The sequence below is a fragment of the Plectropomus leopardus genome, chromosome 4, assembly GCF_008729295.1.
Source record: "Plectropomus leopardus isolate mb chromosome 4, YSFRI_Pleo_2.0, whole genome shotgun sequence".
NCBI classification, from domain to species: Eukaryota; Metazoa; Chordata; class Actinopteri; order Perciformes; family Serranidae; genus Plectropomus; species Plectropomus leopardus.
Window position 1 is genome coordinate 29,421,135 of NC_056466.1, and position 26,464 is coordinate 29,447,598.

Below are 26,464 nucleotides of genomic sequence, written 5' to 3' on the forward strand. Positions count from 1 at the left end.
TATGTAATTTGTCTACTTTTTTTCCTGAATTTATTTGAAACGTTTATTTACTAGATATTTACATGAGATGAGATACATTTTTCTTACAATACTTCTAGATTTTTTTTTAACTAACAGTGTAAATACTGAACTTTGACTAATTTGAGCATATCTTCCAGCACTACTTTTCCTTTCCTATTTTCCCAAAGAGTTGGTTATGATGGCATAAATTACCAATAATAACTTTAAAGAGTTCATACTGGCCAGCACAGTACTCTATGAAATCAGTTTATGATTAATTAAAAGAGTTTAAAGGCTGTGACACACCAAGCTGACGGCCGGCTGTCAGCTCACAGACCAACGGCACACGCCCGCTGCCCTTGTCCCCGAAGTGTGTCCCGCACTGTTGGCCCTCGTCTGCCTTTTTTTGGGCAGATTCAGCTAGTTGAATTGGTGGCATAGGCCATGGAGTCTGTGAAATCACTCTGATTGGCTGCTCAGCTCAGCACACGAGAGGAGAAACAGAAGTAAAAAATGTAGACGAACGGCTAAAGTTGAGAGGCAGTGAGGCTGAAACAAACTTGTTATATGAGGTGAGATTGTTTTTCTTCTGCCATTGAGCTCTTAATGGAAACGTTTCCTGCTGGTTTGTATTGTTGTTTACTGGCGCACAGTGAAAACCCTTTGCTCTTTCAATATGTTGTGTTGTTAATGTTCTAACTGTCTAAAAAGTGTTGGCTGGCTAACTGGCAGTGCCCCAGTTTCCCGTTTTGAATGGCTAATACAGACGGCCGCTGTCTGTTCATGGCCTTAACACTGTTTATGCAAGTTCAGCTCTTCATGTAATTATGTAAGGAGTAGCTTTTTTCCCTTCTGCCTGGAAGGTAGGAAACATGGTCGTAATGTAAAGTATACATGTATGATTTGTAGTTATAACACATGGGCTAGACTTTCCTGAATCACTTTTATGGCACTAACAGCACCTTTTATCTTCATAGCAGTGAGTGTTTGACAGTGCTATTCTCCTCCCTTTCACTTACTGACGTTTCTATTGCACCACCTGTCTCTTATTTTGATGAGCTGTCAGCAGCCCTGAGGCTGAGGTAACCAGCATGAGTAACAAAAAAACTGATGAAGAAGCAAAACAGACAATGCAGGTGAAATACCTCACAGCTATAAATCAACCCTATTGCCAGATCAGGACGTCAATATTGGCCAATTCCGAAAAATCACAAAATATATTCATGTTGTAAAATTCATGCTTGGTTAAAGTTAGGGAATAAGGGATAGGGATAAAACATGTACATTGTCAAGGTTTTGGTTAAGGTTAAGAAACAAAAACACTTTGTTATAGTAAGGGAGAGATCATGGTTACGGTTACTTACAAGGAAAATTAATCACAGGTGATTGACCAGACATGAACTCCAGTCTCCTGCATGAATGTGAGCCATGTCACACACCCATTTGTCCAACACACACCTACTTTCTATAAAAGCCACTACTTCTTGCCCTGACACACTGAACACTGCCATTTGAAACATGTCACAAGCTGTTTAATTTGTAAGGATACTGGGCTGAGTATACTATGTGAACAGTTGAGGCCACATATTTAAAAATGCCAAATTTTCAGTTAATTTTCTTGTACTTTTTATTAATTTCTTGCTAATTTTTTGGGTCATTTCTTCTTTAAATGCACATAACCTTCCCATGTTTTTGAAAGAATAATAGCCGAGAGAAAAATGTATTTAAGCCTTCATATACTAGTGCAGATTTTCAGTGGGTCAGAAATTTAAACGTACTCTGTCAGTGTTTGGTTGCTTTGCCTTTAAATGGTTTTGCTTGAATATGATGCTTAAGGTAGCCTTCCACAAGCTTCTCACAATACCTTTGTGCCTCTTATCTTGGATACATCTTTTCAGTTCAGTCCACAAATTCTTTTATGGGTTCAGGTCAGGGCTTTGTGATGGCCACACCAGCACTTTTATTTCGTTGTCTGTGAGCCATGCGACAATTTTGGTGATATGCCTAGGATCATTGTCCTCCTGGAGGACACAATTACAACAACGCTTAAGATTTCTCACTGATGTCTTGAGATGTTGATTCAGTATTTGCAGATAATTCTTCTTCTTTGTGATGGTATCTATTGTCTGGAGTGAACTAGTCCCATTTCCAGCAAAACATCTCCAAAACAAAGTACTGGCCATGTTTCACAGTTGGGATGGCGTAGTTTGATGGAATGCCTAGCTATTTTCCTCCTGATCATTGTGTTCAAACAGTTTAATTTTTCTCTCATCTGACCAGATAACCCTCCTCTTAACGACTTTGTCTTTGTCCTGGTTATCACCTGCAAACTTTTTTTTTTTTTTTAATCTTCCAGGCTTTTGTGCACACTGCATGACAGCCTTTTAGGTCTGTAAGCTCGCTGGATTTAGCAAAACAGACCTGGCAAAAAGGAACAAATTAAAGGTGCCTACAAAGTCAACAGAGCTAAAGTCCAGCAGGAAGGATGTAAAGCTTTTTACTGAACTGACTTAATTTTAAAATTGGAGGGCCAGTGTAAAGATATTAAAATGGTTGACGAGCCACTAATCCGAACAGGATGAAATGAAATCATGAACGATCATCTCAATTTTGGCAGGAGATTTATTGAGCCTGAATTTACAGTGTTGGAAAAGAGAAATCCTGAGTCACGAGGGAGAAGTCTGAAAGCTTGATTCTACACGAACTGCCTGAGGAGAGCAATGACGATCCAAACTTTTCCCTGTGAACACAGCTGTCTGCTTTGGACAAAGTTTACCGGCAGCATAATCTGCAACGGTGGTTTACATGATGCTAATCAGAGGCCAATTTCTCTCCACAAACAATGGAAACTTTGACAGGACGTGGCTGTGAGACAAGCACAGGCAAACAGTCAACAATAATGCTTGATCAGGAGAATACCATCGATAGAGGAGTCTCCCTTGATCAACTCAGAGCTGTTTACATCCTTCCACCACAAAATGTGACTCAATCACAACCACAGAGTCCTCAGTTTCCCAGAACCAAAATATAATAACACAGTCATGAAGGTGTTATCACTTGGACAGCTCATAGGATGTGATTACTCAGGAGGATTTGGCAGAGAAAGGCTGTCTGATTAAATGCAGCCCAATAGCATCAGAGCCGGTAAAAATAGACATCCTTTTAGGGTATTTAAAATCATTAGGGACGTTCCTCATCCTTCTCTTGTGACAGAAAACACGTATCCTCATCTCCTCTGTTGTATCCTGGGAGGCTTTTTTCGTTGCCACGGAGAACATCTGGAGCCAGTCACTCCACCGTTGGCTCTGAGAGCAAGCTCCTAATGGAACATGTGAATGTGTTACAAGATCCGGCTCGAACAGCTGCTATTAGCTCAATTACACATTTGGCTGGAGAGCGGCAACGTGCTAACTCTTCACGCATTCTACTTTAATTGTGCAAATTGATGTTAATGCGGCACTTAGGAGCCTAAGCAGAGGGTCGCAGAGGAAAACAAGTGGTCACGTCTGAAAACAAAAGCTCTGACGCTCAGACCGGGTTTGACAGGGGAGGGTTGGGTGCTGGCGAGGGAATGAGGTAAATGTAAAGAATGAAAACAAGCTCTCAGGAATCACCATTAAGAGGTCAAAGTTGATGGATACTGTTTCTGAACTTTGTTTCCTGAGAGTATTTTGGTTTTTAGAGACCATGACTCTACCTGTCTCTCTGGCCTGGGGCAGTGTTACTGAAGAAAATACCGAAACATATGCAAATACACATGCTACTAAGTGGGCCAAAGGTATCACAGAAAACTCTCTCACCCTTCAATTTCCTTCAGGAACTTTTAAGGTCACTTGCAGTGAAGTGTTTATCTCTATAAACCAGTTAAGAGACATCAGAATATCACATCTGCAATTAGGGAGTGCTTGAACAAGAACCAAAATAAGCAAGTGGTCCCAATTGGAAAAATATACAAACACGGCCTGGAGATATAATCGGTTGTTCTCTTAATCACTCTTCCATGTCCTGTTGGCATGACATAAATGCCTAGAAAGAGTAATAGCAGATAGCAATGAGGACTGACGGCCTGTAAATCAATGAGTATGTTTACATGCACAAAATAGCATGTTTTTTACCCTTATTCCGAAAAAGACAATATTCCCACTAAGCTGTTTTATGACTAACTAGATAAACTGCCACGTGTCTGTATGCTTCTGTGCACCAGTCAACTTGCACTTACGGGTTACATCCATGTCTGTGAAAACACAGATACTTGATACAGATTTATACAATCAACACAGTTTCAAGCTGGTTTCTGGGGCTCCTCAATTCATTCTTGAGCCCAAATGAATGTTTGTGCCAAATTTGAGGCAACTCCCTCAAGATGTTTTTGAGATATCGCATTCACAAGAATGAAATGAATGCAAGGTCACTGTCACCTTTGGCCACTAAGGTCTAATTAGTTCATCCTTGACTTCACTCGTACGTTTGTGCTAAATTTAATGAAATAACCTCAAGTTGTTCTTGAGATATCGCATTCAAGAATGCGAGAGACGAGGCCACAGTGACCATAAACTTTGACCTAAGGCCACCAAAATCTACTAAATTCATCCTTGAGTCCAAGTGGATGTTTGTACTGAATTTGAAGAAGTTCCATCTAGACATTCTTGAAATAATGTGTTCACAAAAATGGTCTGGACATACGGCTGGACGGACAGACAGATAACCCGAAAACATAATGCCTCAAGCCATGGCTGTCGTTAGTGTGGAGGCACAATAAAAAATAGTTTTAACTAACACTCCTGTTTAAATGCAGCTGTGAGTATTCTGATTAACCTGTCCTAATACTCTGCCAATCATGTCAAAATACAGTGAAGTAGAACAGCTGGTGCCGTTTGTCATTTTGCTTCTTTCCTTTGAAATAGGATTTTTTTTCACAGTTTTCTATGGGTACCAGACTTGCTGGAAGTTCTTTTTCCTGAAAAGGTAGCTGCTGCGATATTTGCATATATCAAAAAACCTGTTAATATCCAAGTCTGTCATAATCTTTAAAAGCAGGAGTGTTTCTCCTCCCGTCCACAAATATAGTTTAGAGTTTTTTTTGCATGGAATCTCTACCCTACAACTTTGCAAACTGTTAGCAAGTTGGTTTGTGTACATTGTTTCCATGACAATGCACAGAGACGTGTGGCCGTGTGTCGCAAACTGCAGTAAAAACCCCAGTTGAGACTCATATCCCAAATTGGCTTTCTACATGCTCAAATAGTGCTTCTAAAACCTGGATAATACCTGCATATCTCACGTCTTACTCGGAAAATGTTAAATTTGGAAAACTGACAAATTTGAAATATTTAAATGGAATATGTTGTTTTAATGACCCACATCAATACTGTCATATTTGGAATAATAGGGGAATATTGGTGTGTGTGTAACCATAGACAATGTATTTTGAGCAATACGTCATTCTCACAATCAATTTCTGTATAATGAATCATTTAAACTGACAAATGTGATGATAGTATTTTGTGATTATGTTAGCTTGTTTGGGTCTGTGTAGCCTAGATACCCAAATAGAGTTGTCCAGAAAATGGGCATGAAATTGTCAGCTGTCCTGGGCGATAGCCTGGAGGGAGATTTGGTCTCCATCTGTGTTCAGTTTCCATTGGGCTCATCCAAATATTACCAACCAGCACAATTCTGCACAGAGCTGGACAGAGAAGTAATAATCATGGGAAACTTAAGGTCCTATAATCTTTTTTCCTCTATTCAAAATGATTGTGACAGGCGATCAGCATCTGTCCTTTCATGTGTTGTCATTTAAATTCCTGACTGCATGCATATTTTCTTCTGAGCAGATTTTGACCTATTTTTCTATTTGCTATCCCTGCAGATGGCAATGCTGCCCGTCTGAATTCCTATGACAATTGTGTCTGCAAAAGACATTGACAAAAGAATGAAAAGAGTTTCTAGACTACAGTGTCATAGGTTGTGGAGAAATACAGGGAGGAAAGGCAGAGAGGAGAGGAGACTAAGTAGTTTGTATGATGTGGCGTCTGACAATATCTGAACGCAAAAGTGCTCCAAATGGCCACACCTAACAGCAGGGGGAAAAGCCTGCTGACAGTAATCGCACACTTTCTGACAATCTCACTCGAAGGCGTTCATCATGTTGCAGTCAGTTGTAGACTGTATGAAATAATGGCTGCAGCCACCGTGACATCACACATTGGTTTGTGGACTCCTTTTTTGAAACCTTTAGTTTGGCATTTTTGCAGTTGCCATCTTGATTTTCTTCAACCAAATATTATCAGACCTAATGGATCAAATTCTGTAAGTGAAATAGTCATTTTGCAGGGGTTATGAGAACCAAAAAAATGAATACACTTATTTGCAGATGTCTCTTAAGCCATATAAGTCAATGGGAAAAAGTGTTTTTGTGGCCACACGCAGTTATGTGATGGTGTAATTACACTGTCTGGCCACTACAAAAATTGGCTTCAAAACTCAGTGCACTTTCTCGGGGGCCCAAGATCGACTTTTCTCTTAGAGCCAGCCTCAAAATGTTGCACTTATGCAATGGCATCATTTTTCAGGTTGCTGCTTGGTTTATACACATGAAAAGTGATTGAAGCAGTAGTATGAAAAATGACCCTTGGAGAGAGATTCAGATCCTGCATATTTTCTCACCTCTGTACTGATCTGAAGGGTAAAATAAAGTGGAAGAAGAGGGACTCAAGCAAAGCTCAGATCTGGGGGAAAGGGAGAAAGAGGGGAGTTGGGGAAATTGGGAGATAAAGTGGGAGCGAGGCCTGGGTGAGAACGGATGTGCAGAATAGTGGACTGTAAAGTAAACAAACAACTCCCCCCTCCTGATGGGGGAAGTCCAGCGTGTCCAGCTGAGTTCACACACGCACGCTGAACGCTACCACATAATGCATTTCGTCACACAGATGCATCCCAGACCATTTTCATTCTCTTCCTCATCTAAACCTCCCATACATACTGTACCCTGCTGCTGCAGAAACATGCAAATACAGACCAGAACTAATGGATATATAGACAAACACCAGAGCCCATGAACTTCAGCAAGTGACTGTTCTGTACATATGTCTTGTGTGAGGCAATCAAACACACACATGCTAAAATATGTACCGCAGCTGATGCAGCACATTTGTGTCCTTGACCAATCACCTCTGTATTGTAAGGGATTTTTATGTTTTCCTGTCCAAGCATAAGCACAGATGTGCAAGAACATACATTTAATCTCTGAGCCCTATATAGGGAGTGAAAGTCAGGAGACAGGATGATCAGAGACGGGGGGACAGTTTAGGTTATAGGAGAAGAAAAGACACTAGATGACAGCGTGAGGAATTATGGAGGATCTTTTGCTCTCCAGTCTAAACAAGCTTGAAAGAAGAGTGCCGTTTCTCTTAAGGCACTGGCATATTCCTGGCAATTCATAGAGAAAGGCACTCACAGATCTTTCCATGTTTTCATTAAAGCTGTTTTATGTGTGAGACAGGAGAAAAGTAGTGCAACTGGCTCCTATTTAGGTCTGTATATTGTCGTCTTGTCGGTGAGTTGTCCTTTTTGTCTCTGTCCAGCTCTCTCTTTCTTCCTTCTTCAGAGTGACTTTCAGTTCATTTTTCTCAGACTGCTCTTCCTTCTTCAAGTCATCTATTCCACTGAATTGTTCCTGCCACCCTACCTTTTTTTTTGGGGGGGGGGTCCCAGATGACAAGTCCCAGTGGGAATGTCAGACGCACATCAGGAAGCTTGTGAAATCCATCCTCCCTCTCTAGCCTTTCCACCACATGTAAAAATACCTCTGCCTCTATCAATCCTGCTCAATGCTAACATTAAACATGGAAGACCTTGCAAACAGAGGGCCCAGCACAGTGTCTACACTGTTAACAAACAGTAAAATGGTTTATAGCACCACGCAAAGACACTAGCTACGTTTTCTCCAAACCTCAGTGCTGGCCATTAGCAGGTCCACGGGGAGTCATTTGGGACCACTACGCTGCCCAGTCGCTCGTATAATTGTGCTTCCGTAAACAACAAGTCCTATCAGTCACTGGGAAAACTAAAATACCCTCCCTCCTGCAAAGCACCCAAACAAAACATGAAAATAAGACTTGGAGCTGAAATTCACAGTGACCTGTTGATCTCTGAGGTCCCAAGGCGCTGATTGGTACTGAAACACAACTATGTATAGACATAAGGCTAACTGTGGGATTCCCATTGTGTTATTCCCAATGTTTCTGAACCAATTAAATAAAACTGGTTTTTCAGAGTTTAATAATTGCTTTAAAAAATGATTTCACTTCTGGAAGGATGGTCTTTTCAAAACTGGGCTATCTATGCAATGAAAGGCAAAAATACTTTTGAAATTGACGCTACACAACTAAAGAAAACAAAGAAAAAGGACTGTTGCACTTCCCTTTGCTCAAGAAGTAGAAAACCTGCAAGTACTAGAATGCAGTGTGCTGCAATGGATGAATAAACCAGCCCATTCTCATTTCGAACTTGTAAAATATCACTGCTCTGACAATGCTTTTGGCATAAGATCCTGACACCAAAAGCAACCTGAAACACTGCTGGATGGCGTCAGGTGAGAACGTGGCCAAACAGAATTGGTTGTGGTGTTATTATACAACAGTGGATGGCACTTACCACGTCCACATGATTTGGGCTTGGGTGGCATCTCTTGAGAACATTGCTGGACAGAACCTGTCGTGCCTGTATGAAACAGGACATGATGGTGTCAGGTTGAAACACTGATGGTATCTAATATAAAGAGTGCAAGACTGCCTATAGGATGGGCGAAAGGAGCGGTGGAGGGATCCAACAAACCACAGACTTTCATGTGGGAGTCTGGTGTTCACTTACCATCTGAATGTAATGTTTTTTTTCTGCACCTTAACATGTGCCTCTTTTACCTAATCTCAGTTTTTTCAGCCTCCATTTTTACAATACAGGAAACAGTATGGTGCCCACTTTCTGTTCCCAAATTCTCCTATTACCGTCAAACAATACACTAAAATATGTTTTTGAATACATATTTGGTGAGAATTAGGCAGTATAGTAACAGAATCTTTTTTTTTTTATATTTGACCATTTCTGCCTAGTTTTACAGTCCTATCTGAGTTTGGTCTGCAGAGAGGAACTCTGTTGATCCACTTCTGTACTCTTTGTGTTTGGGCTGGTGGGCATACACATATGCAGAGGAGCAATCTGTAGTTTGGGCAACAGCCTTTGAGCCAGCAAAATTCTGCTGCATGATGCAATTTGAGCTGAGGGATGAGCAGGAAGATGTAGGCGCTGGTAAGACGGAGGAAAGTTTCCACAGTTACATACTAGCCACATTGTTATAACACAAAGTTGGTTGAGAACTGGCATAGTATTCCTTTAAGTCACACTGCAATTATGTTGATTGGAATATTTGTACAGTAATGTTTTTGCATCATTTTATACACATTGCCCTGTAATTCATCCTGGCTTATTTGGTATCTTTGGAAACTCTGGCATCTTGACTAGAATTTACAAGTTCTGTGGCTTTGAGTAAAGTTGATAGACCTGCCAAAAAGTTTGTGGGACTGACGAATAATCAACTCAGTGCAAGGATATTTGGTTTAAACAAGTGAGTCCCTGGACCGCTGCTTGATTTGAAACCCCTCTGCTGAGTTGACGCGACAACTTTGACTTCAACTGCACATTACTGACAAATGAGCAAGTGTACGATTTGGATTTGTTTGGACGTAAACCGCAACTTGATCCTTTAAGCGGTTTTGGGTCGCAATCAAATGAAAACTGTTCAATCAGGAGTCGGGACTTATTGGGACACAGTTGAAAACATGAGAAACTGACTGATTTTCAACAGACTGATGTTTGACTGGGAACTTTGGGACTCTGGAGGTTTTTTTCTGTCCCCTCTGGCAGAAAGCTGTGTCTATTTCTGATCCACTAGACCATGAGGGCAAAGAGAGGGGATGCCTGAAAAATGAGGAGTCAAATGTGGCTTTGGAAGAATTTGCCCCACTCCTCAGTGGGTGTGTGCATGCCTGTACATGTGAGTGCGTAGGACGATGTGATTATTCTGTTGCTGCAATCGCTCAAGGTGAAAACACTACAGTTCTCATTTAGAACACTTTTCAAACTAAATTAAAATTCCCTTCGCTTTTCTTTCACTTTTCACCGTGGAGCAACTTAGCTGAAAAGGCCAGCTGGTTTGTGTCCGTGCTCGATCTGCTGATGTACTCATGATACCCCATTTAGTGAGACCTGCTCTGAACTTACACTGCGGCACACTGAAACAGGACCCAGCTGCTGCTGTGCTGGTGACCTGACATCTAATTGCTTGCAATGGAACAAGCAGCTTGGAAATGTGGTTTCTCGAGGAGGGGCGGTACTGGTGGTGTGGGGGGAATGGTGGGGGGCGGGGGGCTAAAGAGACGGATGACTGACACATAGACGTGGAGGCTCAGAAACCGAGGAAGACATTAAGTTTCTGCATATGAATGTCTCTGAACCGCACATAATTGGTTGCAGAGCTTGAATGACATCAGAGCGTTGACTTCCACTAATGGGCTTGCTGAAAGATCCTGAGTGTCATTCAAAACAAAGTAGGCTATCGGAGATCATACATGAAGCTTTACATACAACACAGTGCACGCTTTTATGGTCTAAAAGTCTATATGATAAAGTAGTAAGAGTTCTCTGAGTGAGTATTTTTACTGTACCCTGTTTATCTTAACTTTTCATCTCAGGCATTCGTTGGCAAGGCAGCAGTGTAAGATGTGACAGATATTACAGGCACAGCAAGAGGCTGAAATATGTGCTGCCGTTTTGATAAAACATTGATAAAACATCCTATTGTAAAAATGAACAAGCCAGCTTGAATGGGAGAGCAACCAAAAAATCATTAATGGATAACAACCCATATCACATGGCAGAAGGCCAATCGTGTTAACACAGTTCAGATCTTGGATGTGTTATTAGCTTGTTGCTGAATCCTTCAGCTTTGATTTTGGCAAGTTTGTGATGCAGCAATGCTTTGAATTAACTTTTTTTATGAGAGTGCAGTCAAAGATTTACACTCAAGATGGGCTAAACAGGAACAGGTTTGTGTTAACAGGGGTGAACAGGGAATCAAACCGTTACACAAATCCAATCAGCAGCTCACTTTCCTTTAGGCCACTATTTAAAAAGGCCTAAATGTGTTTTTTTATAGGCTGACAAATTCATGAAAATAACTGTTTTAACTGTTTGTCTATTTAAAGGAGGTTTGAAATTTTCAAAGATACAACTCTTATTTTTGCAGACGGGTTACGAAGTCGCATTACACGCAACAAACATAAGAAAAAAAAGTTTTTCCTATTTAAAAAAAGCGCTCCACTTGTTCACTTCACTTGTGGTAATCTATTTTTTTGCCTATTTACTTTTTTATCAGCTGCCTGAAGGAAAATGTTGCACCGTCTTTTGACCAGGGCGCGAGGATGATGGATCAAAACCCAGAGCAAGAGGCTGCTTCCAGAGACAATCCCTGTCCACATCTGGCCTCAGTTTTTAGACCAAAATCTAAAAAGGACAACAGTAACATGATGAAGTGCTTGCTGGCATCCAAACTCATCTTCTAACCTCCACAGGCACATTGAAGTAAGTAGCACATAAGGTAGGTGAAACTGCAGTTAGCCAGCTGACATTAGCTGAGTTAATCTATGATTAGTAATGTTAATCTTTGATATTATGATCAGGAAGAGAGGGTAAGAGAAAGAGATGGATTGTGAGTGGGATATTAATATCTGAATTGTAGAGGCTATCCTCATTTGTCTGATTAGCGGACCTGTTCCAGGCTACTCTAAAAACAGCAACAAAAAACCTTTGCCAACAGTTGTATCCTGATTTTGCACATCCTAAAAAGATATTCATGTTTACTTGAGTCATTGTTCATGGTAGACATATTACTTTGACTTGAGTATAGAGTGAGAGCGAAAGCAACACCTCTAAAGCTAAAAAAATGTTAACAACAACAACAAACTTGTCTTTTTACAAAGAGTTATATGCTGTAACTATGTCTTATCGACCAGCAGCCAAGTGCAGTGCTTCCCTGCTTCCAGTCTTAATGACAAGCTAACCGAATCATGTCCATACTTAGAGTTCAGACATGATACACGTCATTTTCGGCTGTGCAGAGTCTAACCATATCATATTGATGTCGCATAGATTTGTGTTTCCATTACCAATTTAAGCTCTGTGAGTTATGTCCCAATATGGACCAATGCTGGGGCTGGGGCCAAAGTGCACCTGATTGCCTCCAAGCAGGTTGTGGTGACATCAGATGGGCTTTGTGATCATTGGGCCTATTTATCCTCAACATTCTGTGACAATTGAGCGACATACGTTAATGGCTGCCACTACTATTGCCAATACTTCATCAGTGTGCAAATGTGCCTTGGAAAACTGCAAAAAGTAAAGAGAATGGTAAACATTTGGTCTGTGGATGAAGAACAAAAGAATCTTTTTTTTTTCTTAATAATTTTTTCTTCATTTTTTTGGCTTTTGCCTTTATTTGACAGGACAGTGTGTAAACATGAAAGGGGGAAAGAGGAGATGACATACAGCAAAGGGCTACAAACTGGAAGCAAACCCATGGCTGCTACAGCAAGGACATTGTCTATGTAAATGGGGTGCCTACTGACAACAGTAACACCAGTGGGATGGACAGAAAATGTTCAGTAGGTTCACAAACACAAGTACATAGTTAATTAAACACATACCTTCAAGTGGGTAGCCCTGTTGTATGGAGATGCATATCCCTGTCATGCTGAGCTGATGAGCTGAGTCAAGTGAAGCCAAGCCAAGCCAGCACATATGTATGGAAAAGGGCTAAAAGTTGTTCTTTTAAATCCGTGACCACACTGAGCAGACTGAATCTTACCATTCTTTGAACCATTGATGCCATCTACGTCACTCTGGTTTGGTTTGAAGGAGATGTAAGGAGCTAATTGTTCAGCTGAGGTCAGCAGTTTCTTGAGTGGTATGCGTTTTAAGATTTAAACAAAAGGGGGAAACCAGATTTCATTCCAAATCACTTCCAGTCACGCTAACTTTAAGGTCTGGTTGACTGAGCTGGTACCCTGCCCATTTTGCCTTTCTCTTTATAAAACACCTTCTGAACGGAAACATGAGAGAGTTACTGAGAGAGAAAGTGAGCAGAGGTCAAATGTGGAAAATGAGAAGGAAGACTAAAAAGAAGAAAAAAGGAAAAGTAGAATAAAAGGTTTCATGCCTGAGCTTGTCTCGTGCCCTTCTCCTCACTCTCACCATATCAGCCTCTTGGCTGCACGTTTTTACAAATTATCCCGGGATGCAGAAAGGGGCCAAAACTCGGAGATCTGGCATTCATTTACATTCTTACTGGTTTGTGCTTGTCCTGTTTGCTTTTTTTTCTTCAGCAACAGAGAGCAAGATGGAATTTCAAGAGGCCAAAAAGCAACAGAGCAGGAATCGTTGAAGCAACAAAATCCCTGAGTGAGCGTCCCGCAGGGATCCGTATGGCTGCCGTGCGGTTGTAATGTCTTTGTCCGCCCATCTCCTCTGATTACCATCATATCTCTGGAGAGATCCATGAGGGCAGAATTCGTGTGTGTTCATGTGTATCTGCAGAGTAGAGATTTCTGGCACAGCTTCACCCACTTCCAAGGTGCACAGAAAAACGTCTATCAACACTTGTTATATATGGAGCAAATTTATGGTTAGCCCGATGTGTTTCAACTTCATTAAGGTCATCCTGGGTGTGTTTATAAAAGTATGTTTAAGTTAATGCTACTGCAATCATATGATACAATTTCAAGGAACAGTATCATATCATAACTTTAATATGAATTCATATACCTACAAAATTTCTATGATATCTTTTCAGATAAGTTGTGGGTCCAATTATGGATTTATTTTATGTTATTTATGTTTATTAAAGTTAAACCTGAATCAAATTAAATTAATCAGAACAATCTGTACAAACATTTACATATCACCAATTTTTTTAGGTTAATATAGCGGATGGATGTAAAACTTGTTTGGTTGCATCAACCCCCAGACACAGTGCAACTTTATCACTGATTTGCAGTTGTGTTTCAGGTTACCTTTCATACATTTCATATAGCACTATTAACCAGTACCACGACAGAATGAATTCTGAGTGATTCAGTCCTGCTTTGTTGAATTTAGCTCATCTCATATTGAAAACTTGTCTTAACTTTTTTTCCCCCCAAACTGGCTTGGGGCAAGGTATCAAGTCAAAAGGCTCAAGTCCAAGTAAAGTTTTTGATGTTATAGTCCAAGTTGCATCTGACTCAAGTACAAGTTGACTTGAGTCCCCACCTCAGCTGTAAGGACAAATCTCCCATTAGTGATGACCATTCTTGTCTTTTCTGGGTTTAAAACAGAAAATGGAAAAAATGTCTTTGAACAAACCACAGAAAATGCTCATTTATTATTATTTCTGTGTGAAGTTTATCATCAAATAAGAAATAGATAATATTTTAGGGTTAAATCTACATGGATACATTTGTATGGAAGGTTAAGGACGTATTGATGAAGTTAAATATTTGTTCAAAGGCGGAGCAGTCACATCAAAGTTAGGAATTATGCTTTCCTGTGGAGAGAGCGTGGATACACGAGTGAAAGTGTGAGCATATGCAAAGTCTCCAACGGTCAAACTCTTTGACGCCCTCGGGGACAAAGCCTCGATTGGAGTCATGTGTCAGTTCTGCCATCACAGGAATGAACACATCATCCTGATGGTTGAGTGAGACGGTTGCAGCCCTGTGGAGCCGAGAGGGGTGTCGGTATCACACTCTAAACCAAGAAAAATCTGGATCTCATTAGGCCTGTAGCCTGCCAGTGCTGGAGTGAACACATCCAGACTGCAGCCACACTCGCCCAACAAAGCTTCGGCACTGAAACTTAGCCGAGCCAAGAGAAATAGACCGGATCACCAGTGGAGAGCTGGATGACCTGAACCACCCCGACAGAGGCTGGAAACCATTGCATGAGACCTGCAGTCGGGTTCAGATGTCTGCCATCTAAATGAACAACACAGAAAACAGATGTAAATACAGAATCACTGGTGTCTCCTCCCAAGGTGTTATCTGCTGTTATCACTCTAATTGGAGCAATAGGGGGTCATTTCCTGCGAGAGAAGAGCTTAATTGTGATGAGTCATTGCTCCATGCTGCAAATCCTCCAGCAACTGCTCAACTGTGGTCAGAAGAAGACCAGTACCCCTTTCCCACAACCTCCCCCTCCCTCCATGCTTCAACTTTTCCTCTGAACTCATTCCTTAACTCATCCCTCCTTCTGAAGCCACTGTGCCCTGCAAGCACTTCAAAAGAGGCACAGATCCTCATAAATCGCCCTTGAGTGGCCCCCAAACCGCAGCAAGTCGGCTGGAAAATCCAAACAAACAATGCACTGATGAGTGGGTCAGACTGTCTTAGGTCATGCAACGCAACCCCGTGAGCCCATCGAGTGATAGCATACTGGAAAGTAAACATCACGCTTCAGTGAGGCTATATGGAAATGTGGAGAAGGGAGGATGAAGTTAAAGAGGTACAATCTGCTGCTGCTGCGAGTGAGCGTTTGGAAAAAAAAGTGCAAAAAGAGATACAATTGCAAGCGGTGAGGAATGTTGTCTTATCGTCACAGAGCTGGTCTGGCTAGTCTGATTTTGGGGACTTATCAGTGGATTAGGACTGAGGACTGAGTGGTGATAGATTGCAAGAGGGGGCAGCGGTGCGATAGCCTTCGCGAGACCCCAGCCTGAAGTGTTTAGGTGATGAGGAAGAAGACTGGAGAGAGCTTGGCAGGCAGAGACAATTTAGAGTTTTGAAGCCCAGTTTGCCATATATTTGCCTCTTAAGTTATCAAAATTTCTTCTAATGTCTGACAGATGAAAGTTGAAGCTTTGAAATAATGTCTAGGATATTTTAACCCTTTGAAATTTGTTGGCAATGAGCAACTTGACAAAATGTGTTCTAGAAATTATCAAGAGATTAGTAAAATGGAACAGGAAAATTACCTGAAAATTAGCACAAAAAAAGAAAAAGGAGAGTAATTAAAGAAATTAAATAAAAATAATACTGCATTTTTAATATATAATAATAACAATTCTAAATATAGTTTTGGGGGTATTCTGCCTAGTTTTTTTAAAATAATATTTTTTTTGTCAAGTTGCTCATTGCCTTTTCTCATGTATTTTTGAAAGAATTCAAACCAGATTTCAAAGGTTTAAGTAATTGTGAAAGACGTCCAAGTTGTTGATCCAGGTTTCAAACAGGTTTAAGTTTTATTGTACTTGGAGGAAGTGCAGGTCAGGTTCATGTGCAGGCCAAAATTCACCCTCAAAAAGTAAAAAAAAAAAAATGATATCATAAGAGTTCCAACTCCCAAGCTGTTGGTGGTCCTACATGAGTCTTATATTTTTGATGTCTCTCCACACAGGCTAAAAAATATCAAGGTTGTAAAAATATTAACACTACAGCTGAGATTTGTAGCTGCTGGCACTGCCAGCTTAGAGAAGCCATCACTCCATCGGGTTGAATCAAATCAGCGTTGTGGCTGTGGTCAACCAAAAATAAACCCCTCGTGCACCACAAACAGGTCCTGTCGGTCACATAACTGGCCCATCGAGGTCAACATTACATCCACACCCAAAGTGGAGCCGGCTAAGCTGAGAGCAGTCAGCATCACAGCAGTCTGTGTGGCCAAAAACACACGTTAAGAATCCCAAAGAGGGAGATCCTTGTGGACTGTTTCCGGCGCTGCTGTACAGAAAGTGGAGCATAAAGAAAGACAGAAACATAGGGTGTAAACTGTGAGTGAGGGCTGACAAAAAACAGGAAAAGTGTGATAAAAAAAGAGATGAAGCGGTAACAGGAAAACAGACCGGAGTGAGTAAAACACAGATGAAGGTAGAGATGAAAGAGGATAGATTTTCCTTCCTGTGCAGGGTAGTGTGAGTCCTGTCCGTCTGTTAGACTACTCATCCTCAGTGTCAGAGGCCTGTTTCTCTCTGCGGCTTTGATGTGAGGCCTCTGCGTTCACTGTGCCAGGATATTACTCTTTAATGATCTCCTGATAGGGTTCCCCTCCTACTCACAGCAGTGCAGACGGCAGGGAGTGTGGGTGAAACATGTAACATTTATAAACACAAACAGACATACTAAGAGCAGGAGGGAAAGTTCCCCCAAACAGTGACTTCCTGGGCAATGTTGAAGTTCATGTTTTAATTTTAGCCAGCGGCTCTAACTGAACCTGTTTCAACTGCTGTTTTGACATAAAGTTCCGAGCACTTTTTAAAAATAATTTGGCTCGAGGGATGTTATGACTGTTTGATCTGTGGATTCACTGATGTGTGTCAGTATGTCACACAGTCGCACTTAACTGACATTATCAGGAGCCAGAAAAGCAGGCACTTGACCCCGTCAGACACAAACACAAAATCTAGATGAGGAACATATGCAACCCAATCGCCAGAAAAACATGTTGGCATTGTATGTCATGCAAACATTGCATTTGCGCATTATTACTTGGTGGATTTGTGAAAACTTTATGTTTAAATAACACTGTGGTTACCATGGGGGAGGTTTAAGCACAAAAAACACCTGGTTATGGTTTGTAAAAGATGATGTTTATGCCTAAAATATCAGGGTTTTTTTGGGGGGGGGGAATAATCCCCGTTGGAAAAGCTGTGATGTCTTGGTAAAAAAAACACTTTTTGTGAGCTTGTCCCCACTGGAAAAACTGCGCTTGGTTCGTAAAAAGGGCATATATAACTTCACTATAGAAATGTTGATATGATACATATCATGCAATATATTTGTGGTCTGCATAATTGTACAATGCCAACATTTTCTTCTGGCGCCTGGTCTGCCATGTGAGACTGAGAGAATGAAATATAAAAGAGGTGACAGAGAGAGAGAGAAAGCAATGTGCTTGTGTATTGTTCATACTCAGACATGCACAAAGGAGCCAGAGGACTTTTTGGCTAATCCAGGCAGTAATCACACAGCAAACAGGTCTAGTTGAAGGAGCCCTGTGTTTGAATAGTCAGATGCTGGAGTGTAATGCATCAGAGGAGCAGCCGGATAAAAAGCAGGATTTCCAACTGTCAAAGCCCTATGGGTTAAGAAAGTAAATATGAAAAGTCAATAGTTTTTGTGCTCAGCGGACATGTCATGTCAGCATGTCAGCATATCAATCACCAGCTTTGAAACATACAACAACCCAATAAAAGTTTTTATTTTAGACTCACACAGCATCCCTCTCACCTCTCCCTTACTTTGTTTTGTCCCGAGAAACCTTCTGCAGCATACCCTGCAGCGGAGGCTTCACAGGTGAGCCACTGAAGCATGTCAAAGCATGCTAAAATCCTACTGACAGGCTCTGGGAATTGGGATGCCATCATTGCAACATAAACCATGTGAATTGTATTTGCTCCACTTCCCCGGCTACATAATCAGGGGGTTGTAGAATAGATAATCGTGGGAGCAATAAATCTAAATTCTGAGGAAGTCGGGGAAAAAAACAAAAAGCTCAGTGTGCACGTTTCAGTTAGTTTGGCGAGTTTGGGGAATTGTCACTGAGCCATGTCCTTCTCAAAACTGGTTCTTCCAGCACAATAACAGCTTTTTATTTACCTCTGATTTCTTAAGAAAGTTGGGAAGTGGTGTTTATCTAGAACCCTTGAAAATGAACAGGACTTCCTCATAATTTAACATGTTCTGTATTGTTTTCAATGCACTTACTGGTGCTTTTGCAATCCTGCAAATGTTACCTGCTCACAAGCTGATGACAGGCAACACATGTGGTCTTCTTGTAACCCACACATTCTATATTGCATGCATATATCTATAGATGTAGATGTAGGAAAATATGCATTAAAACATGAAAGTAGCAGAGGACTTTCATTTTGACAAAATTAAAGTCATTTACGCCATAAATTGTGCAGAAATGGCAGTAAGTGGTGCATAACAATTCACCAGAATGCATGAAATTAAGTGTTTCATGCTCCAAATTTTCTGACGGATGACCTGCCACACCCCAGTTTCATATGTATCATTCTCAGTGCTAAAACAAGACCTACACCCTGGTAGATATCACATGTACCTTATTTTATGGGAAATTTAGGAGGCCTGAGTAGGCAAAATTAGCTACTTTTCTCTTGCTCACATCATGTTATTGTTGTGCACTGATAAAACAAGTCTTCATCATGATATCAGGACGATTCAGTTCATATCGCCCATCATCCTGATGACATTATGTGGATTTTGAAATGTGAAGCTACAACTGTTGTGGTTGTGTAATTAAAGCCACTGATTGCACCAGCGGGCCTCAGTGAGATCTTAATGAAATAATCGCACTAGCTCCTTCTCATGTGCCTGTCAGAAAGAAGAGAACTGATAGTGTGCAGCCAAAATAAATGTTTTTGCTATATCTGTGTGTTCATGCAAGCAAACGTGTGTTAATGCATGCAAGAGAGAGAGAGAGAGTGTGAGGGGGAGTAAGAGAGTTTTGGTTAAGACCAACCCCCTTTGCATGTTTGAACCACTTCACTCCCTCTGCCTTGTCAGTTTGAGTCACTTGGTGCTCTTGTTTGGATTCTCCTCACTGAAAAGCAGATGAAGTGCAGGATAACGGCAACAATTTCAAGGTAATTCATTTGTGATTCTTTCTTATTCTAATGCAGTGTGTGACAGATGATGTTATTGCTGGCCTGTTGTTTAAGATCACTTTCATACATGCATTTTTGTCTCATTTATAAGGAACAGAGTGTCAGAAGAAACAGAAATATTACCTTAGGATTGTGATTTTTATATATAAAAATTACTGATGTGTGTTAATAATAATCTTAATCTTTTGCTTTGTGACACCATTTACACCTGAGGAAAAGAATTGCTGCTGAAAACAAGATTTTATAGGAGTTATAAGCAATATATGGGGAAAAAAGTAGTCCCCCCAGAAAGAAACTTTTTTCATTTAAAATTGTTTTAAATAAGATTTTTTAAAATGTTTTTTCTTGTCAATATTTTAATCACAAATTCTGATTCTTGTGATTTTAACATGGGTATTTTCTCAATCACATCTCATCATTAATATTTGACACTGGGACACCAGTGTTCACTCATGATCTCATTCATATTTATCCATGGTGTAAATTTAATTCAAACTATTGAAGGGCTTGATGCATAGATGTTTGTGCCAACATGGACAAATTATATTAATTTCCCAAATGCTTGGCAGCAGATTGAATGGGTTAAAGTCTCCAGACCATTTGTTAAATGTTAACATATGATTCAAGGGGCGAGAAAAACATTCCCTCACACGACAGAGACAGAGGAATGCAGACCCTAATCACCCCTGATTGTCTTCAACATTAACAATGTCGGCTAAAATAATTCAACCACGACCTTCTGCGTACTTATGATTGTAGTTTGAAAATGCCACAGACTTTGGATATTTGAGTATATTTGCATGTGTGCGAGACTTCAAACACACCTCATCTATACTGTGAAAGTGGTATGGTGATGCTGGGGGGCTGGGGGTGGGGGGGGGGCTCTACATGTGTGCCAAATTAAGTGCACATGTTGCGATGGTTTCTGTCTAACAACCTTACAGTGACTGACACACACTTTAAACACGATTGGAAAGACTAAATGTTTGACGTTAAAAGGGGTCTCTCTGTGCTTTTGGCCTTTGGTATCATATTTTGACTCATAAACAGAAGTAATCCCTCATCTGTTTTAGTGGACATCATGAGGTTATGACTGTTTGAATTTCATAAAACACTCAAAGGTAACAGAAAATGTATGTATGTGCGTTCAGCTTTACGCCTACACTTTACTTTTCTGTGAATTTATGATTCATGTGTTTTGACTCATTGCATTTCTGTGGTTTGGTGGCTTACTTTAAATGTCAGTGCAACATAGCTTAGTTCTTTGAAAATATAAGAATATTTATTTATTTACTTTCATTTAAGAGTATGATGTTGTTAATTAAAGGTAAGTAACGTTAATCTTTAAGGATTGTGGTTCTGCATCCTTTCTTTCCATTATTTCATGCCTTTTTTTTGTGTCTTTCTGCAGCATGTGGACCCTCTAACCAGGACAGACAGAGCTCAAGAGCACCGTCCTCTGGCAGAAAAGAAAACATCTAGGGATTCTGGTGGATTACACTGTATCAACTTCATAATCCCTTCCTTTATTGCAGGAGCCCAGTCGTCTCTTTTGTGTGTCTTTTCGGACAAATATTTCACGGCTCCTACTGCAAAAAAAAAAAAAAAGCATGTCAACGAAAATGACTTTATAGCCCTTGACTTCTGGCAGAAAAGAAAAAAAAGCAACAAAAAGCATGGAGGCTTCAAGTTCTGCTCATGCAGGGACTCCCCCCTCCACACCTATACTCCCCAGCTCCCCGACACCCTCCTCTCCAGGCTGCTTGCAGTTCTTCTGGGAGTACCAGGACATTTCTGTCCTTGTGGAGCATTACAATTACACCGGCAAGCTGCAGAAAGACCGCTACAGAGAAGGACTCAAACCTGAGGGCATTGCGTTCCTGGTGGTGTGTCTTCTCATCGTCCTGGAGAACGCTGTGGTTCTCATCGCCATTTGGAGGAACAAGAAGTTCCACCTGCCCATGTATTACCTGCTGGGCAACCTGACTCTGTCAGATCTGCTGGCTGGGATTACATACATGGCCAACATCATTATGTCCGGACCTAATACTCTGAAACTGACTCCGTTGCTATGGTTCCTCAGGGAGGGAGGGGTCTTCATCACCCTGGCTGCCTCTATAATTAGTCTTTTGGCTATTGCAATTGAACGCCATGTTACTATGGTGACTATGAGGCCATACCACGGGGCGAAGCGAGGGCGGATGTTGGCACTGATTGGTGCAAGTTGGGCCCTGGCAGGGTTTTTAGGGGTCCTCCCAATTTTGGGATGGAACTGCATCCACAGATTGGACCAGTGTTCAACAGTCCTCCCGCTTTATTCCAAGAGCTACATCCTTTTCTGCGTATCTGTGTTCAGCGCAGTGCTCCTGGCCATCGTTGTCCTTTACGCTAGAGTTTTCCGCATCGTCCGCACCAACACGCAGCGCCAGCGACTGGGCCTGTCAGGCAGCATGAGGAAAGGCTTGGCGAGAAAGTCGCAGAAGTACATTGCCCTCCTCAAGACGGTCACCATTGTACTGGGCGTCTTCATTGCCTGTTGGCTGCCTCTCTTTGTCCTTCTCCTCCTGGATTTTTTCTGCCCCACTCGAAGTTGTCGCCTTCTCTACAAGGCTGATTACTTCCTAGGAGTAGCTATGGTCAACTCGCTCCTCAACCCCATCATCTACACCCTGACCAGTAAGGACATGAGGAGAGCGATTCTGAGGCTGCTCTGTCGGCCGTGTCTGATGACCAGAGATGGTCAAGTGAAGAAGATCGGGATGCCGTTCTTGGAGTGCAGCTTCAGTAAAACAGAGGTGGCATCCCAGAAGCTGGAGGGGGGTCCAGAGACAACCATCTCCTCTGGGAACGTTATCACCACCCCGTCTCCAATTAAGGCCCTTTACCCCAAACTCTTCAAGTCATAAGGGCTTGGACTGACCGATTGAGTCCATATGTGTGTGAATGGGTTTCCCACTGAACAGAGGACATGTAGCAGAACTTCTCTAGAGAGGAAGCAGATCTGGTATTCTCCAATTCGGAGCACAGCCAGAAACAGCGGGCGTATGAAATATTACGAAGGCACAACAAACTCATGTTTGGACAAATCAGAAGTGATTCAGAATTTCATTGTGAAATGATTACAAAACAAAAGGATGCCACTCAAATGTGAACAAGCAAACAGACTTTTTATGAGTAGATGCTAATGATGAGTCTCCTTAACTAATTTGCACTGAAATATCACAATGAATGGAGTAGCAGCTTGGATTCAATGTTCCTTTGGTTCTGTAGTTTGTGTCAAAGCATGAAAGCAGACTTTTGTAAACCCAAAGACTCTTGAGACTGAAGAAAAAGTAAATTTTCTGGGTTAATGGTGAACAAGCATGGTTGGCTTTGACCTTTTTTAAAAGCAGTTTCTTATCAAAGTGCCTTAAATACAGAGCAAATAAATGTGTAATCTGCATCTGCAGACACCTGGATTTCGCTGGTTCGAAGGCCCATGGTGTGCTAGATTTGCTGAGATAAAACAGCACGGAGCACCCCTGCACATAAATGTGTACGTGATGCAGGGAGAGTTACAGAGAGACTGAAAGATAACAGCAAAGAGAGAGGTGGCCCTCAATCTTGACTGTTCTTACAGCTTGGCGAAGAATGCTGTGGTATAGTAGTGGGAGGGAGACGCGACATTAAAATCCCCTCACTGTTTTGAAATGACAGATGGTTAACCTATCTGATACCAAATGGAAAGTTGTTGGGGTTTGGTGTTCAGTTTTATTTTAAATGACAGTCTGGCATCTGCAGGAAAACAGCAACAACAAAATGTCATTGTATAATGTGATTAACTGAGAGATAACCAAAGGAAGGCTTTCTTTAACTGAAAGTTTAACTGACACCAAATCAGCTGCAGCTGCATCACTTGTAAGTATAAGCCTGATAAATTATTATGTCAGAGCTTTCAAATAGAGGCAATTAATCATCATCATCCAGCTGCAGGACTTTTAAGGACAAGAATGTGCCTGCACTTTTAAGCTTAATCATGTGGAATCTGTGCAATTATTCCAATACTTCCCCTCACCATCCATCATGTTAGCAGAATATTTCCAGTTATAGTTTGAGGTACTGAATTTTTCTTACACTTAGTACACTTAGTTTGACATCAGTCTTTTTTTTTTTTTTTTTACAGATGGCAGTGTGCTTTTTTGGAATTCATGTAGTGAACTTTTTTTTTATAATTCTGAAGACTTTTCATATAATTTGTATTGTAAATTATATCTGTTTTGTAACAACAAGAGGCAAACTTTACCCCTCTTTTCATAAAAGAAATAAAAAATGTTTTCATAAAGGATTCTGGGCAGTTTTTGGTTTGTTTTTACTATGTGTGCACTCATGTAAGCGTGTCTGTGTGTGTTTCTTTATGTGTAGCTGAAGTTGAATGGAAGAACAGTTCTTGAAGAAGCACCACAGGAAGTCGGCCCCCTTGTCTCACATCTGGTAATGGCATTGGCCTAGATACAGCGTTCCTTCTATAAGCTCTACATGTCTCAGGACGGATCGGGAACCACACAAAGCGCCTTTTATTTAAAACCTGAGAACTCAATTTTTCTTTTTCCTTATACTGTCAACCTGTGGGCACAACTGCGCCTTACTCTGACTTGCTGTCCACGCCTGTCGTGGCTGAAACAGAGAAAGACCACATGCAGCTGGCTTTATGTTGTTCCCTGGGAGCTGAACCTTCTGTAGATTGGACAAACTCAACAGACTGTTTATTCAACTAAAGTTTGTGTGTTTCCATACATTATGGAGGTCTGAAAAAGACCTTGTAGTTCAACTCTGGGCATGGGTGGATTACAAGACAATGGGCCCCTGGGCACAGATATGCGAAAGGCCCCACCACCTCTCTTACATAGTTTCAGTTCAGTTTGTTACATGTGTCTTTGTAGTCCTTATGTGTCTCTTTGAAGTAATTTTGTGTCTTTTTGGTTGCCTTGTGTCTCTTTGTAGTAATTTAGTGTCTCTTTGTGGTCGTTTTGCCCCTTTTGGAGTAAATTTGTCTCTCTTGGTGTACCTTGCATCTCTCTGAAATCTTCAGTGTATATTTGTAGTAATTTTGAGTCTCTTCCTGGTCAGTACTGTCACTCAATTGGAGTGATACTTTGCAGATGAAAACCTGGAGGCCCCCTGAGACTTTGGGCCCCTGGGCCTCTGCCTTGCAGACCCATTCAGTAATCCACCCATGACTGTGGGGCGTAGTTCAAGAGATATATTTACCTTATGCATTTAGGAAACGCTGCTTTCGTGGTGAGATTATTATAAATGCCAAAAATTTAAATATTGACAATAAGAAGTTAAGTTCTTAATCTGGTTTGTCATTTTGCAACCACAAGTGCTGCCGCTGCATGTTAGGCCTCTTTTAAATGTAAAACATTATTCACATTGCAAATCCCTCTGACTCTAAACACAAGTGTGATATGACTGTGTGGTTATTATTAGCTTGTGCAAACAGCATATGTGCAGTATGTTATTTAGAAACATATGCTGAGTTTTCACACCTGTTTCAAGAAAAAGAGTAGGTGCTAAGCAGCTCTAAGAAAGTGGCTTCATGCAAAGCAAAGTCTAGAGGCAAACAGGCAACCTGACAAACTAGATAATTGTTTCTTTTTTGGTTTAACCCTAAGTGACCCAAATACATACTTGTCTTCTATGAAAAGGTACCACATGGCACTGGGATGCCTTTGATATGATTTGTGTGGATGCAGGTGTTCCTCCAGATGTTGGCTGTATCCACCAGCACTGTGCCTGCTGACAGAGGTCAACAAGAATCTTTCCTGGCCCCCACAGCTTCCTTCCTGCTGCTAATGTCATGCAGCAAACTGGACAGGTAGAAGTCATAAGTCATCTGTCGTGATCGCCAAGGACAGTCCTAGACACTGGTTTGTATTACAGATGTACAGATGCATGCTGCACTGTTCCCTGTTCCAGCAGCGCTTTGGGAAAATTCAAAGTAGGAACATGTAAACTTGATAAATTGAGAATATATGCATGAAAGTAAATAACAAAACTGACCTGTGAATGCAGCTGTAACCTAAGATGCATTGGGAGCAGACAGACAGCATGACGCTTGTCTAGGAGTGACCACTTGGTGCCCCAAGGCTAACCCCACCTAATTCCTCTGACTGGAACTACTGTACACAGGGAGTGAGTGCAGAGTCATCTGGGGTCAGCTGGGGAATTGTTGATGAAGGCTGATTCAAGGCTTGTCATATTGTGTCAGGGATTTTTCATGACTTGATGCTTCATCATCAATTTCACTGACCCTGAGGGTGCTGAGATTTAATCTAGGCATGACTTATTTGGCTTAATCAGCTGTGAAGTCTGGCTCAACAAAGCTGAAATATTTTTGTACTATAATAATTATTGGCAGCTCACTTTCACATGATTACAACTTATTTGTATACACGTGATGTGCTTTGAGCCAGCAATTTAAAGTGGGTCGTTTGCTCATGCAGTTTCTCAGCGGGCTTTTGGTGCCACCCTGTGGCTATTCGCCAGAATAGCACATGCTGTATACTGTACTGACCTGAATTACGTATTTTTGCAAGAGAAGGGAAAACTTACTGGTGTGTCAGCACCTGCTTGGAGCATATTTCTGTCAAGCTGCTATGTTCTGCAGGAGCCATTCATAGACATGGAGGACCTTGACAAGGAAGGTGAGCTAGGCATAGAAATGAGGAAGCAGTTTGGTTTATGAGGTAATTAGGGGTCATCATGTCA

General features: G+C 41.2%; 1 protein-coding gene across 1 annotated transcript; it reads left to right on the top strand.

Moving 5' to 3' along the window:
* Positions 1 to 19,605: 19,605 nt before the first annotated feature.
* Positions 19,606 to 23,990, top strand: s1pr5b (sphingosine-1-phosphate receptor 5b). The gene is made up of 2 exons (XM_042485315.1): positions 19,606 to 19,693; positions 21,126 to 23,990. Exon 2 carries the CDS (start codon positions 21,391 to 21,393, stop codon positions 22,618 to 22,620), a length of 1,230 nt encoding a protein of 409 aa, XP_042341249.1. The 5' UTR covers positions 19,606 to 19,693; positions 21,126 to 21,390; the 3' UTR covers positions 22,621 to 23,990.
* Positions 23,991 to 26,464: the final 2,474 nt, after the last annotated feature.